Source organism: Neopsephotus bourkii, unplaced genomic scaffold (genome assembly GCF_033783945.1).
Source record: "Neopsephotus bourkii isolate Nb327-2 ecotype Australia unplaced genomic scaffold, CSIRO-AGI_Nbou_v1 NB_1767, whole genome shotgun sequence".
In the NCBI taxonomy this organism is placed as follows: domain Eukaryota; kingdom Metazoa; phylum Chordata; class Aves; order Psittaciformes; family Psittacidae; genus Neopsephotus; species Neopsephotus bourkii.
The window spans coordinates 1,662,399-1,681,668 of NW_026902241.1; the positions used below are offsets into that span (position 1 = coordinate 1,662,399).

The window sequence follows — 19,270 nt, forward strand, 5'->3', positions numbered from 1 at the left end:
TTACTCTCCTGTACCATTAGTTTGAAAAGGTGAAATCTGTATATTATTTTATAATAATGACAAGAATGAATGGAGGAATAATGAAGTTACATGTTGTCATCACTGTCCTGATGTAATTTCGTGGAAATTATCGTCAATATCTATTTTGTCTGTTTTAATTTTTTCTCTTTTCAGTCTGTAATTGAGAACAGTAAGTTCTTTGAGCAGTACGAAGTTACTTACCAGATCTTGAAAAGAGCAGCTGAAGTGTATGCCAAAGCAAATGGCTCAGGTAAATGCCCATGTTTCTGTTATCATGGGGACACCATTTTGATCTCTTCACACATAAGTATCCTCTAAAAAGATCTCCCAGTATTTGTTTCTTCCATGCAGCAGAGCTTTCTAACAGCTGCACTTCACCAGAGGCTACTGCCTCTGGTGGCAGTTTCACATATTCTCTAGCATGAAGCCATCTGATGCAGAGCATCCTGCCCTCAAGCCGTTTAAATTTTTTCATCTCCAGAAGAGGGTGGTCATGTTCAGACTTCCAAATGGGAGAAGTCCACAGAATCATAGAATTGTTAGGGTTGGAAAGGACATTAAGATAATCTAGTTCTAACCCCCCCTGCCGTGAGCAGGGATGCCTCACCCTAGACCATGTCACCCAAGACTCCATCCAGCTTGGCCTTGAACACTGCCAGGGATCAAGTATTTATCACTTCTTTGGACAACCTGTTCCAGTGCCTCATCACCCTCACAGTAAAGAACATCTTCCTTATATCTAACCTGAACTTCCCCTGTTTTAAGTTTGAACCCATTCCTCCTTGTCCTATCACTACAGTTGCTAATGAAGATCCCCTCTCAAGCATCCTTGTAGGCCCATTTTGTTGATTTGGTCCAGAAGTGTGTCAGAAACCAAATTAGGTGTAGGGAAGTTCTTGTACTGATGCCTGGAAACATTCCCTGGCTTGGCTTAACTAGAAAAAGGCAAACAGAGAGCAGGTCCCAGTAACGCTGTAGTAGCAAAAGTATCCCCTGATTTGTTGATGATTCTTCTTTATCTATGAAAGCTTGTAAGAGGAACCCAAATGATACTTTAAATATAATATACATGGGAAAAATATGTAGCTGATTCAGCAGCTGTCTCTTGTAATTCCTGAGTACTGCTGAGTTCAGTGAGAATACATGAGGGCAATATTTGACCCAGATAGTTACAGATATGAAACCACTTTAATCTCTGCTGGGTAGATAACACAGCAGTGTCTGTGGAGGACTTCTACAGCTGCTGAAGTGATTAGCAGATGTGGAGAGAAAATGAATATATTTTTTATTTTTAAATTGTGAAATTTAAATTGATGATGGTGACACTCAAATTTTACAAAGGTAAACATTTTTCACAAGGTGGTTTTACGAATACTAAAATGAATAGATTTATTCAATGCTATTAAAAAAAAGTAAAAATCCAGTAACAATTTCTTTTCTAAAGAGCAGCTACTCACGTCTATGAATTCAGAGACAGCGGTGCAAATTAGAAGACACCTTAGAAAAAAAATGTTTTTTGAACTTTCTATATTCTGCATGTTCTATGAAGTTTTAGGATTTGCTTGGGTCCTTCTTCTACTGTCTGGGTTTTTCTTCTGGAATGAAGAAACGTTTACTCCTTTATTGCTGTCAGGAAAATACTAAAAATAAAATGGCAAAAATTAGCAGCAGTTTGGTTTTAAAGTTGGTGACAGAAGATCAGACTTTCATTCAATACTCTTAAATGCAGACATACTATGTGTTTGTACATTATACAACTCTATTGTTTTCTGCTTTTTTAAGGAAACTCTCTCCCTTGATTTCTTTTATTGCAGATTTGAAATGAGCACCATGCTGAATATGCAGTGTGAAATATGCTGTTTTAGTAAACCACTCTCTTTATGTACTTTCCTTAGTCTTTAATTCACAGGTTTAATTTGTCAGTTGCAGTTTCGCACTAAAATTGTGCTGTGACTGTGCACTTGTATAAAAAAGCCTATTGAAATAGAAGTTGCCGTAATTATATTTTATGATGAGAATGGATAAGCTTAACATGAAATAAAGCTTAACAGAAATAATAATGAGCAAAAATAATCAATGTCTGTCCTGCATGTCAGTGGAAGAAGTTGAAAATGTCATGAAATTCATGAATGAAACAACAGCACAGTGGAGGAACCTCTCAGTAGAGGTCAGAAGTGTAAGAAGCATGTTGGAAGAAGTAATTGCTAACTGGGACAGATACAGCAGCACTGTGGCAGGTTTGCAAGCTTGGCTGGAAGATGCAGAAAAAATGCTGAATCAGCCTGAACCGTCTAAAAAGGTATGTACTAATAGCATATGTTTCTGCCTATTTTATGAGTTCTGAAATGTGGGATATGCTTTTGCATTTGCTTATGTTGTTTTATAAAATGTCATACAAGAGAGAGATAATTTATTTAATTTCTGGCATATTGTCTTCATCATAGGTGTTTCAATGTTTGCACATAGCGTACAGACATAGATACACATGTAATGAGGGAAGACATCATCTGTGACAACATAGTTAGAGGCATCTTGGACATGAATAGGGCAGCAATATTGCTCAGAGGTAGGGATGTTACATGGTTCACTCAAAGGCAAATTCAGCTTTTAACAGCAAAATGCATAGTGATGTGCTGTGTATAAAGATGCTTAAAGAGAATTATTTTCTCCATGAATTTTTCTATCACATGGATGACAGGTTTCAGTATTAGTTGCCTTTAACAGACAAGATGATTAATATGTTTTGTTATGTTTGATGGGTAATTAATCCATTTCCCTGGCATTTTAGAAATCTTCTAGGTAGCTCCTTTTGGGACCAGCAATCATAAAGATAGTTTTGCTGTCTTTTTTTTTTTCTTTTTTTTTTTTCCTAATATTAGAGTGCTGGAGCACTGAGATTTATGTTTGTGGAACTTCAGTAATTACCCAGATTGCCTTAGATAATGCTGCATTTTATAGGTCCTACACTGTCACCCAATCCCAATGTAGCAGCTGTCTAGCTTCTAACTCCAAAGTATGGTTGAAAGATACCAAAGTGACATCAGGTCGGAAATGACCATTTCACTTTACATGAAAGAACATGTAATTGTTGGTAAAAGTTTATTAATTTAAATTCATATAAAACATGGAATATTCTTTTAAAATAAAAGAAGCTTGTCAAAAGAATTCAATAGCCTGGCATAATATAAATACCAACAGCTATTATTACTGATCAGAAAGGATGACCTCAGCTGATCAGGTTAATCTTAGCTCCGTGTGTTTTATGTAAGTAACTTGGAAAAGTTTAAAATTAGACATTTTTATATCCATGTATATGAATAAAATTAAAATATTTACTTCTCTGATTTGTTGAAAACCTTTGACATGAAAGCTTTATTATGCCCAAAATGCTTATTTCTTCCTAAAAATCACATTGGCTTAAAGCTGTTGAAGATTACTGAGAGGTAACATAATTCATAGAAAGGGATAAATATTTTAAGAGTTACTTGTATTAGTAATGTTGAGTCTAGCACTCCACAGGAACAATGTCTGCTTAGTTCCAAGGATAGTTTTGAGTTACCATTTTTAGTATTTGGTTATTAAACTGGAAAAGCAATACTTATATTGTTTTCTACAATTAATAGTCATACATTCCATCAGCTGGAATCCCAGATGAAATCTCTCTTTTTTTGGAATATAGCATAAAACTCTTTTAAACATCTGCAAATATTTGCTCTGTAAAATATATATCAGTAATACAATACAAAGATTTCTTTGATGGTCATTGGCAAACCTTACCTGTGTTATTAAATTCCACTGTATTCTATCCTATATAAAGACTAGTAGCCCCTTACCATGCTGTTATGCTTTCTTCTTCTTTCCATTATTTCTGTATGATTTCAAGACCAGCAAGTACCACTGTCCCTTTTGCAAAAGGAAGTGGTTTGCTGGCTTTCTCATTGGTTTCTGTTTTCAGAAACCTTATTTTGAACCTGTAGCACAGAAGATCATGCAAAAAGATTGGTATGTGCTTGGATTTTTCTACTGCAAAGTACTAGAAATTTTACAGTAAAGGTATTAATGAACATTTACTTGCAGTACCTCTTAAGCACTTCCCATCATGACCCCATTGTATCTGTGCTCTCCCACACCTTTCTCCAACAGCTTATCAGAGGACTTCCTGACCTCATGGGGGGTTAAAAAGAACTGCATTAATTTTAATTAAAAATGTGGTGTGCTTCATGGTACCTTACAAACTTGTTAAAATTTTACACGTTTTATGCTGTCTTCTGAAATGGAGAGACACCCCAGCAGGGTCTGAGGATGGTAAGGTTTATGGGAATAGGTCTGTAAGAGGAAGGATGCGAGTACTTCTCTTCATGTGCTTTTTCCTTCTTGACATTTAGTAAGCCTGACCGTCATCTGCTCTGAGAGGCAAGAAACCAGTGACAAAGAATCAGTCTTCTCAGGTCTTTTGTGATAGCAGACCCTGGAAAGCTGCATATGGGGAAGAATCTCTCTGCAGTCTGTATATGGCTGAGGTTACTATCAGACATAGTCTTGACAGAAATTAGAAGAGCCCTAAGAGTATTTTCAGTTATGGAGCTTTCTCTTAAGGAGGAGTTCCATTCATTTAACTGAAACTACTCACTGGATGAAAATAAGCTGTAAGTAAACTGGTGGTAGTTTTTAATTCCACATGTTATGTTCACACACATTAAAATTCTGTTACAGCATATCCAATATTTAAGAGCTTCAGAGGATAATTGTTCAAAGCATTTTATCAAGCCATTAGCTCGTGAGTAAATTTTAATATTATGATTTAAGATAAAGAATAATTGAAAAGGTTTCAAAAAGATGTTTTTATTTTCTTCCTCAGGATTTCTTCCGGCATTTACCTCATTGGATCCAACAGCACACAGCCATGAATGATGCTGGTAATTTTCTGATTGAAACATGTGATGAGACCATTTCCAGAGACCTTAAACAGCAGCTTCTATTGCTAAATGGAAGATGGAGAGAACTGTTTATGCAAGTTAAGCAGGTATGTGGTTTTGCTGTTGTTACTTCTAGATTTTTACTTTGTCATTTCCATTTCCCCCACAAGCAAGACTACAGGTCAACTTACTGAAGTGCCTAACCGTTCATCATTATTTAAATTAGAAAGGAATCCCTGACAGCAGTTTATTTTATTGGGGATTTACTTTGTTTGTATTTTTTTAATACAGCTTTTTATTTTTGTTTTTGGATATTTACAGCTAGTATAAGCAGTAGTTTTTTCTTATTTTCTCCTGTCTTGATCTTTGATTGGGTTTACATAGCTATCGTTATTGTAAAAGCTCTGTAAATCTAAACAGTGAAAATGGTGAAAGTGAATATTTTTACCACTCTTTAATGAATGTTGCATTCAGTTACTGTACTGAGACCACAAGAAGGTGCAATGCAAGTTAATTAACTAAATGTTTTCCCCAAATTCATCAGACATTACTTTTTTCTTCTATATACTGAGACACTGATAAAAGATAAAATAAAACCTTTTATTTCATGGAAGAGATTCAGTAGATTGGAAAAGAGTTGTTGTTTCTATATTTGCTTTTAAAAAACCAAGGATGTGAGCTAAATTACACCTAAAATACACAGAAGTATTTCACGGCTCATAAACAAGCAATATCTTTGCTGTAGTCAATATACATCTAACGATATTTTCCTCTTCCAGTGATTTTAAATAGCAGATCTTGAAGCATTTGAAGATGCTGAATCTATTTTCTTTACTGGCATGATTATCTCCATTTCTGTTAAATGGAAAAGCAAATAATGATTGCCCCTTTTTTATTGTAACTTTTCCAAACCGTTGACTAGAGTATTCTCAAGTTTTATTTGCTGATGATAGTTTGGGTGATTCACTGTGGAAGCAGCAATGCCCAGGATGTAAATGTCTCTTCCTCTATTTATACAACTTCTTTCATGTACTAGCTATATGGTTTTCTCACTGGCTTTTTACCATTTCTGTCATACAGCTCTTTCCACTTTCTAAGACCCATGTGGCCCTTTCCTCAAGCTGGCAGTCCTTTACTGAAATTTCCCTTACCCTTCAGCTTTTCTAGGCTTTTTCTGTTTTATTCTCTTTACTGAATTTTCAAAATTGATACTGTAGACAATAAGAAATTAATTGAGTGGTTGTTTCTGGGTTAGGAACAAATGAGAGTCTGGCATTCTCTTTTTACTTTACATTTTCTTAGTATGCTCGAGCAGATGAACTGGACAAAATGAAGAAGGAATACTTGGATGGTGTTACCCATTTGACAGCTTTTATTGATGGAAGCAATAGGAAATTTTCAGTCCCTGTAGAAGTGGCCTTCCTTGATGTCAAAATGTTTGTACAAGATTTAGAAGTAAGTGTTTTCTTTCCATTCCTTTCTCCTTAATAAGAGAAAACCTCGTAACTACCTAATTCTGATAGCATAAAATTATTTATTGTACATTTCCATTATTACTTTTTTTTTTTTAATAGTGGTGCTTTTGTTGTAACATCTCTGGTATAGCTAATATAAATAATTTTATTCTATGAGTGGCATTTCTAAGCACATTTCCAAAACACTGTCTCACTGGGTGTTTTTTTTTCCGTGTAGCTTCAAATTCATTCAGGTGAGCCAGTGATACCCTTTGACACAGTTTTTGTCCATTTGAACTGTGATCCTGTGTTCACTAAAATTAGCTATGAAAACTACTGATAATTAGAATATCCATCTTTTTATCTCTTGAGAACAGACTGATATCTCCCATGAGTGAACAAATGCTATTGTTGAAATACTTTTTGAAACATTTGTTTCAGAATATTAAGCAGAAACTGCCTGCAATGGAAGCTCAGTACAAAGTGGTTACAAGAACAATGCAACTTGTTACAAAAGAAGTTTCCCAAGAGGAAGCAAATGACATGCTTGGAACTTTGACAAGGATTAAAGAGCAGCTGAGCAAGGTTGCAGAATACTTTTTCTACTACATATGTTGTTATCTGTTAAATGAATAAATTCCCCTACATAAGTGCTCACATACATGCATTTGAGCAAATACATAGTTATAGATTATAGGAACAATAGCTTCAGGGTGGAGAACATGTTACTTTTTTAAGACTACCATCTTAATACTCTTTTATTTAGGAAGTAATACCTGATCGGGATTGATATATCTTAAAAGTTAGGTAGTGACTTTATAAGCCCACATGAAGAGGAAGCTGCTACTTACTGAATTTTGCAACTTTTTAAATACTTATTTTTCTTTAAAATGGCCAAAAGGTTAAGGAGTATTCCTGTGCCCTGATATATGAATGCCAGCATCTGCTGTCTCCACTGGAAGAACTGGAGAAACAAATCACGCACTTTTATGAATCTCTTGAAAAAGTGAATGAAATAATTTCTATCCTGGATCCTGAAGCACAGCCTACAACTGTTCTTAAACAAAAAGCGCAAGTAAGATTCAAAAGCATCTTGCAAAGATCTGCTGCCTCTGGGTGTTTACAGTTTGCTTTCTACTGATTTGCTTTGCAACTCAGTAGCCTGAGTAAATGTTACTTCATATACAGACAACAAGCATAGCCTATCTGTAATGTAATTGGGATTTCAATAGCTGACATGAAGGGTTAATTTGTTGAAAACAAAACTACCTGAGCGGCTTGGGTACATGTTTGTGTTGTTTTGTTTGTTTTTTTTTTTTTTATAGATAGCTAAAGCTCTATTTGGGTATAGGACTCTGCATAAGGAGAAAATTGTGTGATCTGTGTTATTCCATATAATATTTTGTGTAGTCTAGTTGCTGTGGTGCTTTGAGCTTCTCTCTTTTGTTCTTATTGTCAAAAAATACCTTCCTGTTATTTTGCCAGATTCTTCTCTCCTTTGCTCCTGGCCAGGGTGGATATATGTTTTTTTTGTTTCAGGATTTGGTAGCCTATCAAGAAAACTGCAAGAAGGATTTGTCCCTGATTGAGAGAAATAGTCAGAGTATCCTGCAGTGTGTGGCTTCGAGTGAATTGTTACAGCATTTCCATCAGACAACATTTCAGAAGAAAGTTACGCAAGTTCAGATTACTTTTCAGGTAATTGTGTCATACCTTGGTGCATGTTTTTGAAAGCTTCTTTATGCATTTGATCCATCGTACCATATCTCTATTTCATCACACTGCAGCTACTGTCATAGAGAGCTCTTCTCTCCAGTGTCAATTTATTAATTAAGGATTTGTCTGCATTAGGTGATAATGGTCAGGGGACTGATGGTCATGTCTCCATGCAGTTATTTAGAGGTGTGACTGACCTAGAGGAACCCAGAATTTAATGAGAATTTTCACACATCTCATGCTCCTTTGGGAAAAGCAATATGAAATCCACCTGTTAGGGCTGCCATGGTGTTTGTTTCTCCTGACTTTGTTACTTTGGCTAATTACTTGCTCTTATATTCTCATAATTCTCCTTTCACGCAAAGCATGAAAGAGGGGAACTTTTGCAAATGCTACCATTGCTGGGCTTTGTATTTCCTCAGAAAATGCAGTGGATTGTGAATATAGAAAGCTGCAAATACTTACTTGCATTTGTGAATGAAAGGATATGTAATTTGGGCTATAATCCTACTTACCTTTAGAGCTCTGTGTTGTCACTAGCCGTGATGATATTTTCAGGGCTCTTCAACCCCATTCTAGCCTCCCTCTAAAATGAAATTAACTATTATCTTGGAGTCAGATCTCCAGAGGTTGGGTTCTATTAGATTTGTTTCAGGCAATAATTGTTCAGTATAAAGCTATCTAAACTGAATTTTAAGCTACAGAAAATCATCTGTCAGTAAAGAGCTGTCTCTAAAATGTGTCTTTTAAAACTTCTATTGTATTTTGTGGGTTTTACTTAAAGATTAGTGGAATTTCGCAATTATTTACAATTTAGAAAATGTTTAAGTTTAGCTTACGATAACAGAAGCAGATACAGTTGTAGCTTGGTAATTTTACCATGTTAAACAATAAGCATTCTGTTTTTATAAAGTTGGATGGTGATTTACCTCTTTTTGTGTTAGAAAATAGGCCTATAAAACATAACATAGCCATACAAAATGTGGCATAACCAGAGTTAAAATATTTATGGATCTGGAAACAAGCATTTTCTCATGTAAGGAATACACTCCTATATCATTCTACTATTATACACAAATTTTTTATCAGGAAACTTTAAAAACATTTAGGAAGATATGTAAGTTGAGAACTACAGATTTGATTAGCTCACTGGCTAAAATCATTGCAATTCCTTACACTGGGGTTTGTAATCAGTGAGGATGGTAAAGTGTGTTTTTAATAAGCAGTGCTGGAATTACCTTTCTGCACTTGAACTGGTGAACTGTTTGTTTCTCCTAGTTAATTTTGTTATTTGCTTGTGGAATTATAACTTCTGGATAATTCAGTTCACTGGGGCAGAATAATGAAGAGCTGTGAGTAAGGTCGCAAAACAAGAGGATTCCGTAGGAAAAACTTAGCCACAAAATTTGCTGTCTTTTAAGTGGCTTTCTGCCCGGTTTCTTACCTGGCCTATCAGTGATAACTGTACAAACCTCCTCCAGATCAGAAGACCTGCAGCATGGAACTGGTTGAATCCATAGGTCAAACCACCTTCATGTCCATTCATGTAGGAGGAAGTAGTCTGCTACTAGGAAAAATTGAATGGCGAGCTTTTAGCCATACCAGATGCTTTAGGTTTGAAAGCAGGCTTTAGGAAAGAAACTCCAGTCAAATGGCAGAGCCATTCTGAAGGTATCAGGGTCATCTGTATTAGATAGCTACCCATTTTCAGTTGAATGAAGGGTGACATTAGCACAAGCCTCAGTATAAATATTAAAAATGGAGAAAATGGGATAATGAAAATGAGAAGCACTTGTGGATGGCATATATTTGAAAGAGTGACATCAATGGCATGCATTTTTTGTCAGATCATGGTAAAAGAGCAAGTAAAAATCATTATGAAAGTGCCAGCTCATTTTCTTTCTTATAACTCAGAATATGGTCAGGAAAGCTGGTGACTGGAGAAAAAACATAGAAGCAAATAGCCGTTTGATGAAGAAATTTGAGGAATCTAGAGCAGAACTGGAAAAAGTAATACAGATTGCCAATTGTTGCTTAAAAGAAAAAGGAAATCCTGAAGAACTTCTCAGGAAACATAGCGTGAGTAAATTCTCTGACCTTCCTCATGGAAATCTCTGAGTGCATGACATACAAATGAAAAGACAACTTGATTTTAAAATTGATGTGGGTTTCTTTCACATATAGAAGTTACACAGATCAGGTCAAACTAATGTTGAGATTGAAAAACAAAAGGGAAAAAAGGTCACCCCTCTTATTGGTGAATGTAAGAAACCAGAAGGTGAAGAGAGAAGAATCCCTAGAAATAAGGATCAGCTTTGCAAGTAGAGCCATTGGGAGTGAGGACACTAAATCTTGCCAGTCCCATGCATCCACTGCTTTGCTTTTTTTTTATTTCCCAGATCAGTGTCTGTGTCTGTATTATAACCATTACTTATGCATGTAGCTTTAAAATGTATTCCTGTTAAAATACCAGCTCAGTGTACTGGCTGAGAATAAATTAATTTGCTGGACCACTATTAGAAATAGTCCTTTCCTAGCTTAAACTTCAGTTCTTCAGTGCAGCACAAGTAACAGAGTGTACTAGGGAACTTCATTTTGGCATGTTACCATATCGGTAACCAGCTTCATCCTCTCACCTTCTCACTTCTCACCTCAACTTCAGGAATTCTTCAACCAGTTGGATCAGAGGGTCCTAAATGCCTTTCTGAAGGCATGCGATGAACTTACCGACATCCTTCCAGAACAAGAGCAGCATAACCTGCAGGAAGCTGTGAGAAAACTCCATAGGCAATGGAAGGTTAGTGACATTGAATGGTATCTCTGTAAATTCTAATTATTAACTTTAGAATGTTTCTGCTTGACCTATGTCTTGAAAAAAACAAGGTAAATAAAAAGCATGTTGTATTATTTAGCTTCCTGTGCAACTGGGAGGGAAAAAAAAAAGTATAAAAGTATTTTACAACATTGGCTACAGTTGCTCCTAAAAAATATCCTCTTGAAAAAGCCCTGTCAAGTGGTCAAAAGTGAGAAATGTGAATTAATTATGAAACTTTAATTTCTTCCCCTACATGCAGCCATAATGACACCTGTGTTAAGAACATTTGTTGAGAATAGGTCCTAGCTTTATTTATGCTGATGTTGGATGATTTCAGTTACTTTACCAACCTTAATAAAAGAAATAAAATAAAAAAAGAAATAAAATTAAATAAATTTGTAAGAAATCAGAGTATCACTTTTAATTGTGTCTTCAGCCAAAGGCTCTAACAACTGAACAAACACGCCCATATGCTATGGAATTTTTTGCCTGCTATAGCATGTTGAAGGTCAAAGCTAGTGTGGTGGATAAGCGTTTTCTCACTAGCATGCAAACAGGAACCTCTGGAAGCAGTTGTGACTATAGTTTCACTATTATTGTTTGCTTTATTATTTTATACAGGAAATATTTGGTATATCTTGGCAAGAATCGAAATGTCTCTATAATGTGCCTATGTATTCTGGTGCCAAAACCTTATATCTAAGAGATATTGGTGTCAGAGTTGTTTATTTACTTAAATGAATACAGAGAACCCCTACATCCGTCTACGCATATATAAGTTTATTTTCTTTATTAAGAGGTTTTAGATAATTTATTTGTAGCAGCTTCACACTGAAGTAATGGGAGTAGTGTTTTATCTCTGTGTTTGTTTATTGCCTATCTGGGTGCATAGGATCTTCAGACGGAAGCCCCATATCATTTGATCCACTTGAAGATTGAAGCACAGAAAAGCAAGTTCCTTGTCACAGTGGAGGAGTGCAGAGCTGAACTAGCTCGACAGAACAAGGTGTTATCAAGAGAAGGCAATGAAAGGATGATTGAGGAGCACATGGTACGAATTATATGCCACCACGTGGGCATTTACAGAAATACATTTCAATGTCAGTAATAAACAGAGGGTCTAACCACCTCCTAATCCATCAAAAACTGTGTATTATTAAATCATATAAATACTTGGGGCCTTTAAAAAAATTTTTTTTGGGCTTAGTACAATTTATAACAAATATCTAGATATGTTTGTGGTTTCTGCCAGTTAGTATTCTTATTGTGTTTTCTGCTTTGTCTCTGGTCAGTTGTTCTTTGGTGACAAGGGACCTTACCACCTTTGTGAGAAAAGGCTACAACGGATTGAAGAACTGTGCCAAAAACTGCCAGTTACTGATCCAGTGAGGGCTACATTGGAAAGCGGCCAAAGAATCCTGAAGGAGCTGAAATCCCAGATAAACAACACATACATAAGACTAACAGAGTACTCGGACACCTGGAAGAGCTACAGGAAAAGGTTTCAACTGAGTTGCTAGCTGGGTCTTGTAGAGCCTTATGCATGGTCACTTCTCTAAATGTCATCATAGATCAATACCACATAAAGAATGATGATACTTTATTGTCAGCTTCAAGTAGAAAGCTATAATTCCTGTACTAATTCCACAAATTATAGTGGGTTTTGAGCTTTTTTTAAATTTTTTTTCTTTTTTGCTTAAACTTAAAAGGTTACTTTTTGGTGGTGGCATTTTTTGTATTTTCTTGTTTTGCATGATGTGATGTTTTATTTCAGATTTTCTGAATTAGCAAACTGGATTTCATCAACAGAAAGAGAGCTAAAGAAGATAAAGGAAAGTGTCAATGATACTGCCAAATACAAGCAATGTAAAGCATCCGTGGGGGTGAGCCCTTGGCTTATATTTTAACAAAGCTATGGTCATTGCTACTGGGACTCTAGATAAAACTGTATTCTGAAATAGTGCAACTGTTTTACTATGGAGACCATAGTATCTCTGCTGATTCATGGTATTCTTAAAAAAAAATTTCCAGGAGAATGTTCTACATTGCAGCGAAGTGTGACAGAAGTTCCTACTTTTTGATAACGGAAGGTCCCCTTACCTGTGTATTCAGAACATCCAAAATATAGAAGCAGATACATTACTTGCTTCTCATCCTGCTGCATGCACAGTTAAAAGTGCTGTGCAGAGAAAAGCCAAAATTTCTGGACTGGGGGTTTTTGGAGGATCAAGTTGCTTTCTTACACTTATGGAAATCATCCATAATAAAAATTCTCTTCTACGGTAGTAGAGAGGAGAGGCAAAGATACTCCATGTATTTTACCAGTCACTGTTGCACTGGTGACTGGTAACAGAAACGGTAGAACAGTTGAAGATTGAGTCATTCGATTAAATTAGTTTTAGGCAATAATATATTGTGTCATTTGGGACCTATCTTAACCCTTCTTTCTTTTATTTCACATACTAAGAGCAGAAATACTACAGATACTGCAGGAGATTGTGTGAAAGCTATGAGCAGATTAACTGTGCAAAGAAACAATTCTGCTTCAAAAATTCTGATTTATTCATGCAGTTTCAGGGCTGGCAACTTCTCATCAGCACTGGCACAAAGATATAAATGAAATACTGAGTGAAAAGGGGCGGGGGAGAGCTATTTAAATAGGGAAACATACAAACAAAACCTACCATATGAAATTCTGTATTTGGGAATGTCAGCATTTAGGATTTAAATGGTAACAGAGAAATTTGGTCAAACATCTATACATGGTATCTACTGTCTATCTATCTATAGACAAAAATGTTAGTTTGTATGGAAAAAATGCTCTACTACTACTACTTATTAAAGACTAATCTAATAAGTAGTAGCAGAGTAAAGCCTGTAGACCAAATGCATGTAGCCATTGACTGGAACAGAATGAGATAGGGTATCCAAAGAGGAAAATACTACATTTCTAGTGTTTAAAGATAAAAACAAAGATAGTATGTTTGCACTACTAATCTTTGAACTGATACTATGAATGCCACTGTATTATATTTTGTTTAATTGAAGAAAATGCCTTTTGATTCTCTCATAGGAAATTAGGAATCATATTAAGAAGCAAGGAGAAAATCACAGCTGGCTGAAATCTAGACTTGCTGTTTTGACCACAGCATGTCCTGATTTGGAGGCCAAAGAGACAGAGGATGAGCTTTGTAAACTTTCCAGTGACTTCAAGGGACTCCTAGATTTGCTGGCTGAGGTACAGTATGAGGGACACAAAACCTCTTCATTTACAGTGTCACATGAAATTACATCAATTGTGGCTTCACAGGCATAAGTTCCCTGCTGTGGTTTTTTAATTAAAATGCAAGGATTCAGCAACAAAAAAACTTGCTTGTACTCCCTGGGTGGCAAAGCCTTGAGTATAACATTATTATAATGGAGCTTTTGTCTTTGCAGGATTTGAAAGCATCATAGTAAATATTTCTGGAATCAAAACGTCAATATTTTTAGAAGCAAAAGGTAGTTTTCTAAAATAAGCTCATGCTGAACATTGGCAAAACTATCATGTACATTGTCTACTGGATATATAATTTGACTTTAATCTTCATTTATGTATCTTTGATGTTGAATTAATAAAGGGACTACTGTGAGGTAGTTTGAAATCATTAAGGATGTCTGTCATGCACTGAATTTGCAGGAAGAGGCTGCAGTTCTCTGAGGTCTGAATGATAATGAGGATAAAGGAGATCAGGATAGAGAAAGACTTCAAATTTCATTGTTAATGTCAGTTCTTGTGGAGGCTTGTAGGTGCTCCAAATGATTTATTTTCCATGTATTTTTTGAAACTTCTTTAAACATACATGGTTTGAAAATTGTGTTTGGAAAGTCAGGGCAATCAATGTTCTGATTTCCAGGTGACTGCAAAAAATTTAAGATACTATCCTTTTTTTGTTTTGTTTTGTTTTGCTATGTTAAAATAGTTTTGGTTTTTATTACATCTAAAAGTCAGAACTAAGGGGAACACAAGTTCATGAAGGTAAAAAAAGATAAGAGCTAGAATCTAAACTTGTTTTGAATCTAAATGGCACTTTAGAGTTAAGAGACTGCTGAATCTTCGAAGTCTGAATACTCTTTGCAGCTAAATTTACAGCTTAATCAGATGGATGAACCTGTTTAGACAAGGATTGATGCTGGGTATTTCCAGAGTTCAGCAATGTGTTTTGGAGACTAAAGACTAAACATTTATAAAACAGGAAAGAGAATGTCTTAGATCTGAATGACCTTCCAAAGTGAATATAGACAAGAAAGAAAGGAAGGAAGGAAGGAAGAAAGAAAGGAGTTTCTCAATTCTAGAATATTTTCTGATTAAAACCTTAAACACAGGATCTGTCTGAGGAGCAGAACCTGTACTGAGAATCAGCTGCAAGTAGTTAGCAGAATCTTACAAGGGGGGAAGGAATTTATGATATGTTGAATAAATCTTTTTCATCAGAAATTTCTGCAAACTGGATATTTTACCACATGCATACTGTGGTTCATAAAGTCAGGGTAATGGGACATTTTAATATATTTGTGATTCACCAGTGCTTTGCTCTAGAGGCTCCAAAAGGTAACAAGATTTTTTGTGAGCTGGGTAGCGCAGGTGTTTCGGAATCTGGGTCAGCTTGTAAGGATGAGGACAGCATGTATTTTTCTAAGTGATCACTAATATGTAGCTGTCACAGACAGCCATTTACCATATGGCAGTGTAATAGGGAGTACATCTAAACAAAGCAAAGATCTCCTTGGTCACATTTTAAATCTACTGGAAATTCACCCACTGGAAAGCTAAAGGTGTCAAGAATGCTGGAGACAAAATTGGGTTGAATTTAGATAATTTACTATATTTTATTGAAAAATGTTCTAAATATAAATGTGCTCTTAAAATACAGAGCCTTTCAACATTAAATTCTTAAACTTATTTGTAATTGTAGGTTGAAAAGACTGTAGGCACTGTTGGAGACTGTGTCCAGTACAAAGAAGAAGTTAAAAGTGCAATTGAGGAATTAATCAGCAATTCAAAAGAAGCCCAAGCAGAGGCTGAAAAGATCCTGGATACAGAAAGTTTATTGCAAGCTCAGCAACTACTACTTCATCATCAGGTAAGGCAATTATTCATGTCCATATCCATTTATTTTTTTTAAGATAGAATTTATGTAATTACAAAATTTTATTATGTCCGTTAAGGTAACACTTTTTATTTAAACTTGAAGTAGTCATAAAGGAAACAGTCTCATATGGCCTAGTACTGATTTCTTATAACAAAAAAATACTTAGTATTTTAAAAATGTTAATGCTCAAAGATGAGCTTGTTTTTCAGTTTTTATTGAATATTCTTTTATTTGACACTGTTTTTTTGGACACAGAACACCTGAAAACCAAGCTTCATTTACATGAAATTTGTGTGTCAGATTTGCTCATGGTAAATTGGTCCCAATCCTGGTTTTGGAAACTTCTTTACTTCAGCAGCTTTGACGTCGCCCCAACTCTAAATGCAGGAGGGAAGACGTACCTCTAGTCTTACCTCCTCCTATAGGTAGCTTCTGCAGTAAACGATGGGCCTCCAGTCTGTAGGAGCAGAACAGGAGTCTTTTTATGCACTGATAATAGGTGAAATCATCTACAGGCTACAGTAATAATAAATCATATGGGTTGTGTACAGCAAGAATCATGGGTTTAAACATGGGAAATAAATTAACTTTGTGACCAGCTCAAAGCTAGGAAGAATAATTTACTGTCAATGTTTGGGCATTATGTGTTTTATATTAACAGCTTTTTCTGTAAGGTCAGACATGTTTAACTCTCTGACCAAGCAATACTGTCTTGCCCATGTATTATCTAAACTCTTTGGTGTTTGTAAAGGCTACTGTATGTGTTAAGGCTTGTATTTGTCCTTTCAATACTCTACATTCCTTATCCGACCATACGAGAGATAGTTAGAGTGGTTAACTTCTCACTGAGTTCTCAGACTTCTTTTTTTCATATGGAGTCTGTTAAGGTAAAAACAGACTTAGACAAGCACCTGAAGATACCCGAGTAGGATTGAGCAGGGAGCTGTGAGCTTATCTAGCAAGGCTGGCAATGACTCAGGCATGTTAGGAAAAGAGATGTGATGTCTTAGGAGTTGCTGATAGTGCTACAAAGCAAAATACACTAAGGGAGAGTTATGCAATTTGGCCGTCCCCCTAATGGTCTCTAATAAAGGCTGATATATTGCTTTGTCAATATGAGGCTACAGCCTGTGCCTCAAAGAGTGTAGAGTAGACCTGGAGGCTTCCAGGCAATCATAAGGAATACATCCTCCTGTGGTTACTGATGCAGTTACTTGAGTGTTGTGGCTTCTGCTTTCTGAAAGACTGCTTTGGATAAATGGCCATACTGTCACATAAATGGCCACAAAAGGTGTATATACATTCTGGAACCCAAGGTGTGTGCTTGATGAATATATAAGACTGTCAAGAATACTTGCCACAGTTCATTGCTTTGTCTGTTGCTCTTGTTACATAAACCTGCAGAAGCAAAAAATGGTTTCATTATGCCAGTTTCCCAAAGAAACTAAAAAGTCTAATAGTTCCTGTTGGATCAACCCTTTTAGCAAAGGACAAGGAGACTCCGTGCAAAGAGGCAAGATGTGCAACAACAGATTTCCCAAGCTAAACAGTTGCAGATTGATGGTGGGCTGCCCAGCACAATGCAAGAGGATTTACAAAAGTTAGAAGGAACATTGGAGAACATGCAACAGACTATGGAGAAACGTGAAGAGCAACTGCAGGTGGGTCCTTTACAAATAGAAACAATAAAGCATGCTTTATTCTTTTCTTTTTTTTTTTTCAACATAGTAGAAAAAGACGAAACTAAACAAAACAAAAACCAACACATCTTTTAATGTAAAAAGTCTGAGCTCACTTTCTCACCTCTGAATCTTGGTCCTTGGGTTTTCATGATCAGTACCCCCATGAAAAATTCTTGAAGCTGCTCAATTAACAAAGAAACAGTATTTTGTTTTAAAGTGTTTAACAGTCCCAAACGTTCAGTCATAATAGATATTTTAAATAATATATGTGTGAATTAATTTTTAGATGGGCTGTCTCCCCGATTACTAAAGGTGAGATTGTCTTTTAATTGAGAGCCCTTAGGCTATTGGATTAATAATACCTGACGTTCTGTAAGTATAATCCTCACAAGTACTGTGTGAGGTACATGCTGTCATCCTAAGTTTAAAGAAGAAAAAAAGAAAAAGTCACAGAGAAATCAAACGGATTGCTCCAGGTTGTGTAACTAATCAGTGACTGAACTGGGATGAGAATTTATAGCTCCTTGCACCCATATCTGAGTTGTTCTTTACATTTCCCAAAGCAGAATGGCAATCCAGCTGCCCACTATTCCAAGCAAATGTTTAAAGTCATCAAAACTATTTCCCATGATAAATACAAAATGAAAAACAGTCAATACAGCTCAAGTAACTTCTTAATGTAAGGATTTATCATAGAAACAATTTTTTTTTCCCAAAGGAATTCCAACTGAAGTCTTAACTTAGGCTTTGTTTTACATCAGAATCAAGAAAATACTTGTTTATTCTTGTGACTGATAATTAAATGTTGCATGTTAATCAAAATTCTACATTATGAGAAAAGAACAAATAGATTCCTATATCTGTTTCCTATGAGTTGAGATTTTCTTCTACCATTTCACTGTAATTTACTGCATTAGAGAACTTGAAGATGCTTTTGGATATTGTTGACTACCTGTCACCATAAGTACTGCCATTTATTAGTTCAGAACTTCTTTTAGGACATTCAAATATAAGACTTGAATATTTCTGCTGCTGCTAAACCCAGGACACACCCTTTTTGCACAATGCAGCATGAATCAGTCAAAATTCAAGGGAAAAGTTTCCTTTTATTGGGTTCAGAACAGTCTCATTTGTTGAGTAGGTGGCATTTCAGGTGAAATTGTTTTATTTTATGCCAGTTTTTTATATTTTTTCCTTCTTCAGCAACTTACAGTTATTTTCTTTTTCCTTCTTTGATATTTTTGTCTTTTTATTCCTGTTTTGGTTTTGTTTATTTATTTGTTTTTGTAGGTCACCATAAATAAATGGGAGCAGTTTGAAAGAGACAAAGAAACAGTAGTAAAATATCTCAATCAAGCAAGCTCTGCACTTGAACGTATCTTAAACTTTAGCAGTTTAGAGAGCCTCTCCTCAGAACTGGATCAGACAAAGGTATTCACTGTGTGAAAAACAGGAAGTGAGATATCTTTCTGCCTTGCTTGTTAAAATGTAGTGAACATATTGCCTTCAGTTTTTGCATGGATTCCCATTAATG

At 35.7% G+C, this 19,270-nt stretch overlaps 1 protein-coding gene across 14 annotated transcripts in view; it reads left to right on the forward strand.

Annotated features, from left to right (window-relative positions):
* SYNE1 (spectrin repeat containing nuclear envelope protein 1) overlaps window positions 1-19,270 on the forward strand; it is a 292,023-nt gene that overhangs the window by 84,534 nt on the left and 188,219 nt on the right. For all 14 annotated transcript variants that reach the window (XM_061378642.1, XM_061378641.1, XM_061378650.1 and 11 more), the window contains 16 exons: window positions 175-271; window positions 2,118-2,320; window positions 4,880-5,044; window positions 6,240-6,392; window positions 6,833-6,976; window positions 7,293-7,466; window positions 7,931-8,089; window positions 10,022-10,186; window positions 10,770-10,904; window positions 11,815-11,973; window positions 12,215-12,423; window positions 12,697-12,805; window positions 13,996-14,160; window positions 15,878-16,045; window positions 17,539-17,715; window positions 19,027-19,167. In XM_061378642.1, coding sequence (XP_061234626.1) covers window positions 175-271; window positions 2,118-2,320; window positions 4,880-5,044; window positions 6,240-6,392; window positions 6,833-6,976; window positions 7,293-7,466; window positions 7,931-8,089; window positions 10,022-10,186; window positions 10,770-10,904; window positions 11,815-11,973; window positions 12,215-12,423; window positions 12,697-12,805; window positions 13,996-14,160; window positions 15,878-16,045; window positions 17,539-17,715; window positions 19,027-19,167 — 2,523 coding nt within the window. The remainder of the gene's footprint in view (window positions 1-174; window positions 272-2,117; window positions 2,321-4,879; window positions 5,045-6,239; window positions 6,393-6,832; window positions 6,977-7,292; window positions 7,467-7,930; window positions 8,090-10,021; window positions 10,187-10,769; window positions 10,905-11,814; window positions 11,974-12,214; window positions 12,424-12,696; window positions 12,806-13,995; window positions 14,161-15,877; window positions 16,046-17,538; window positions 17,716-19,026; window positions 19,168-19,270) is intronic.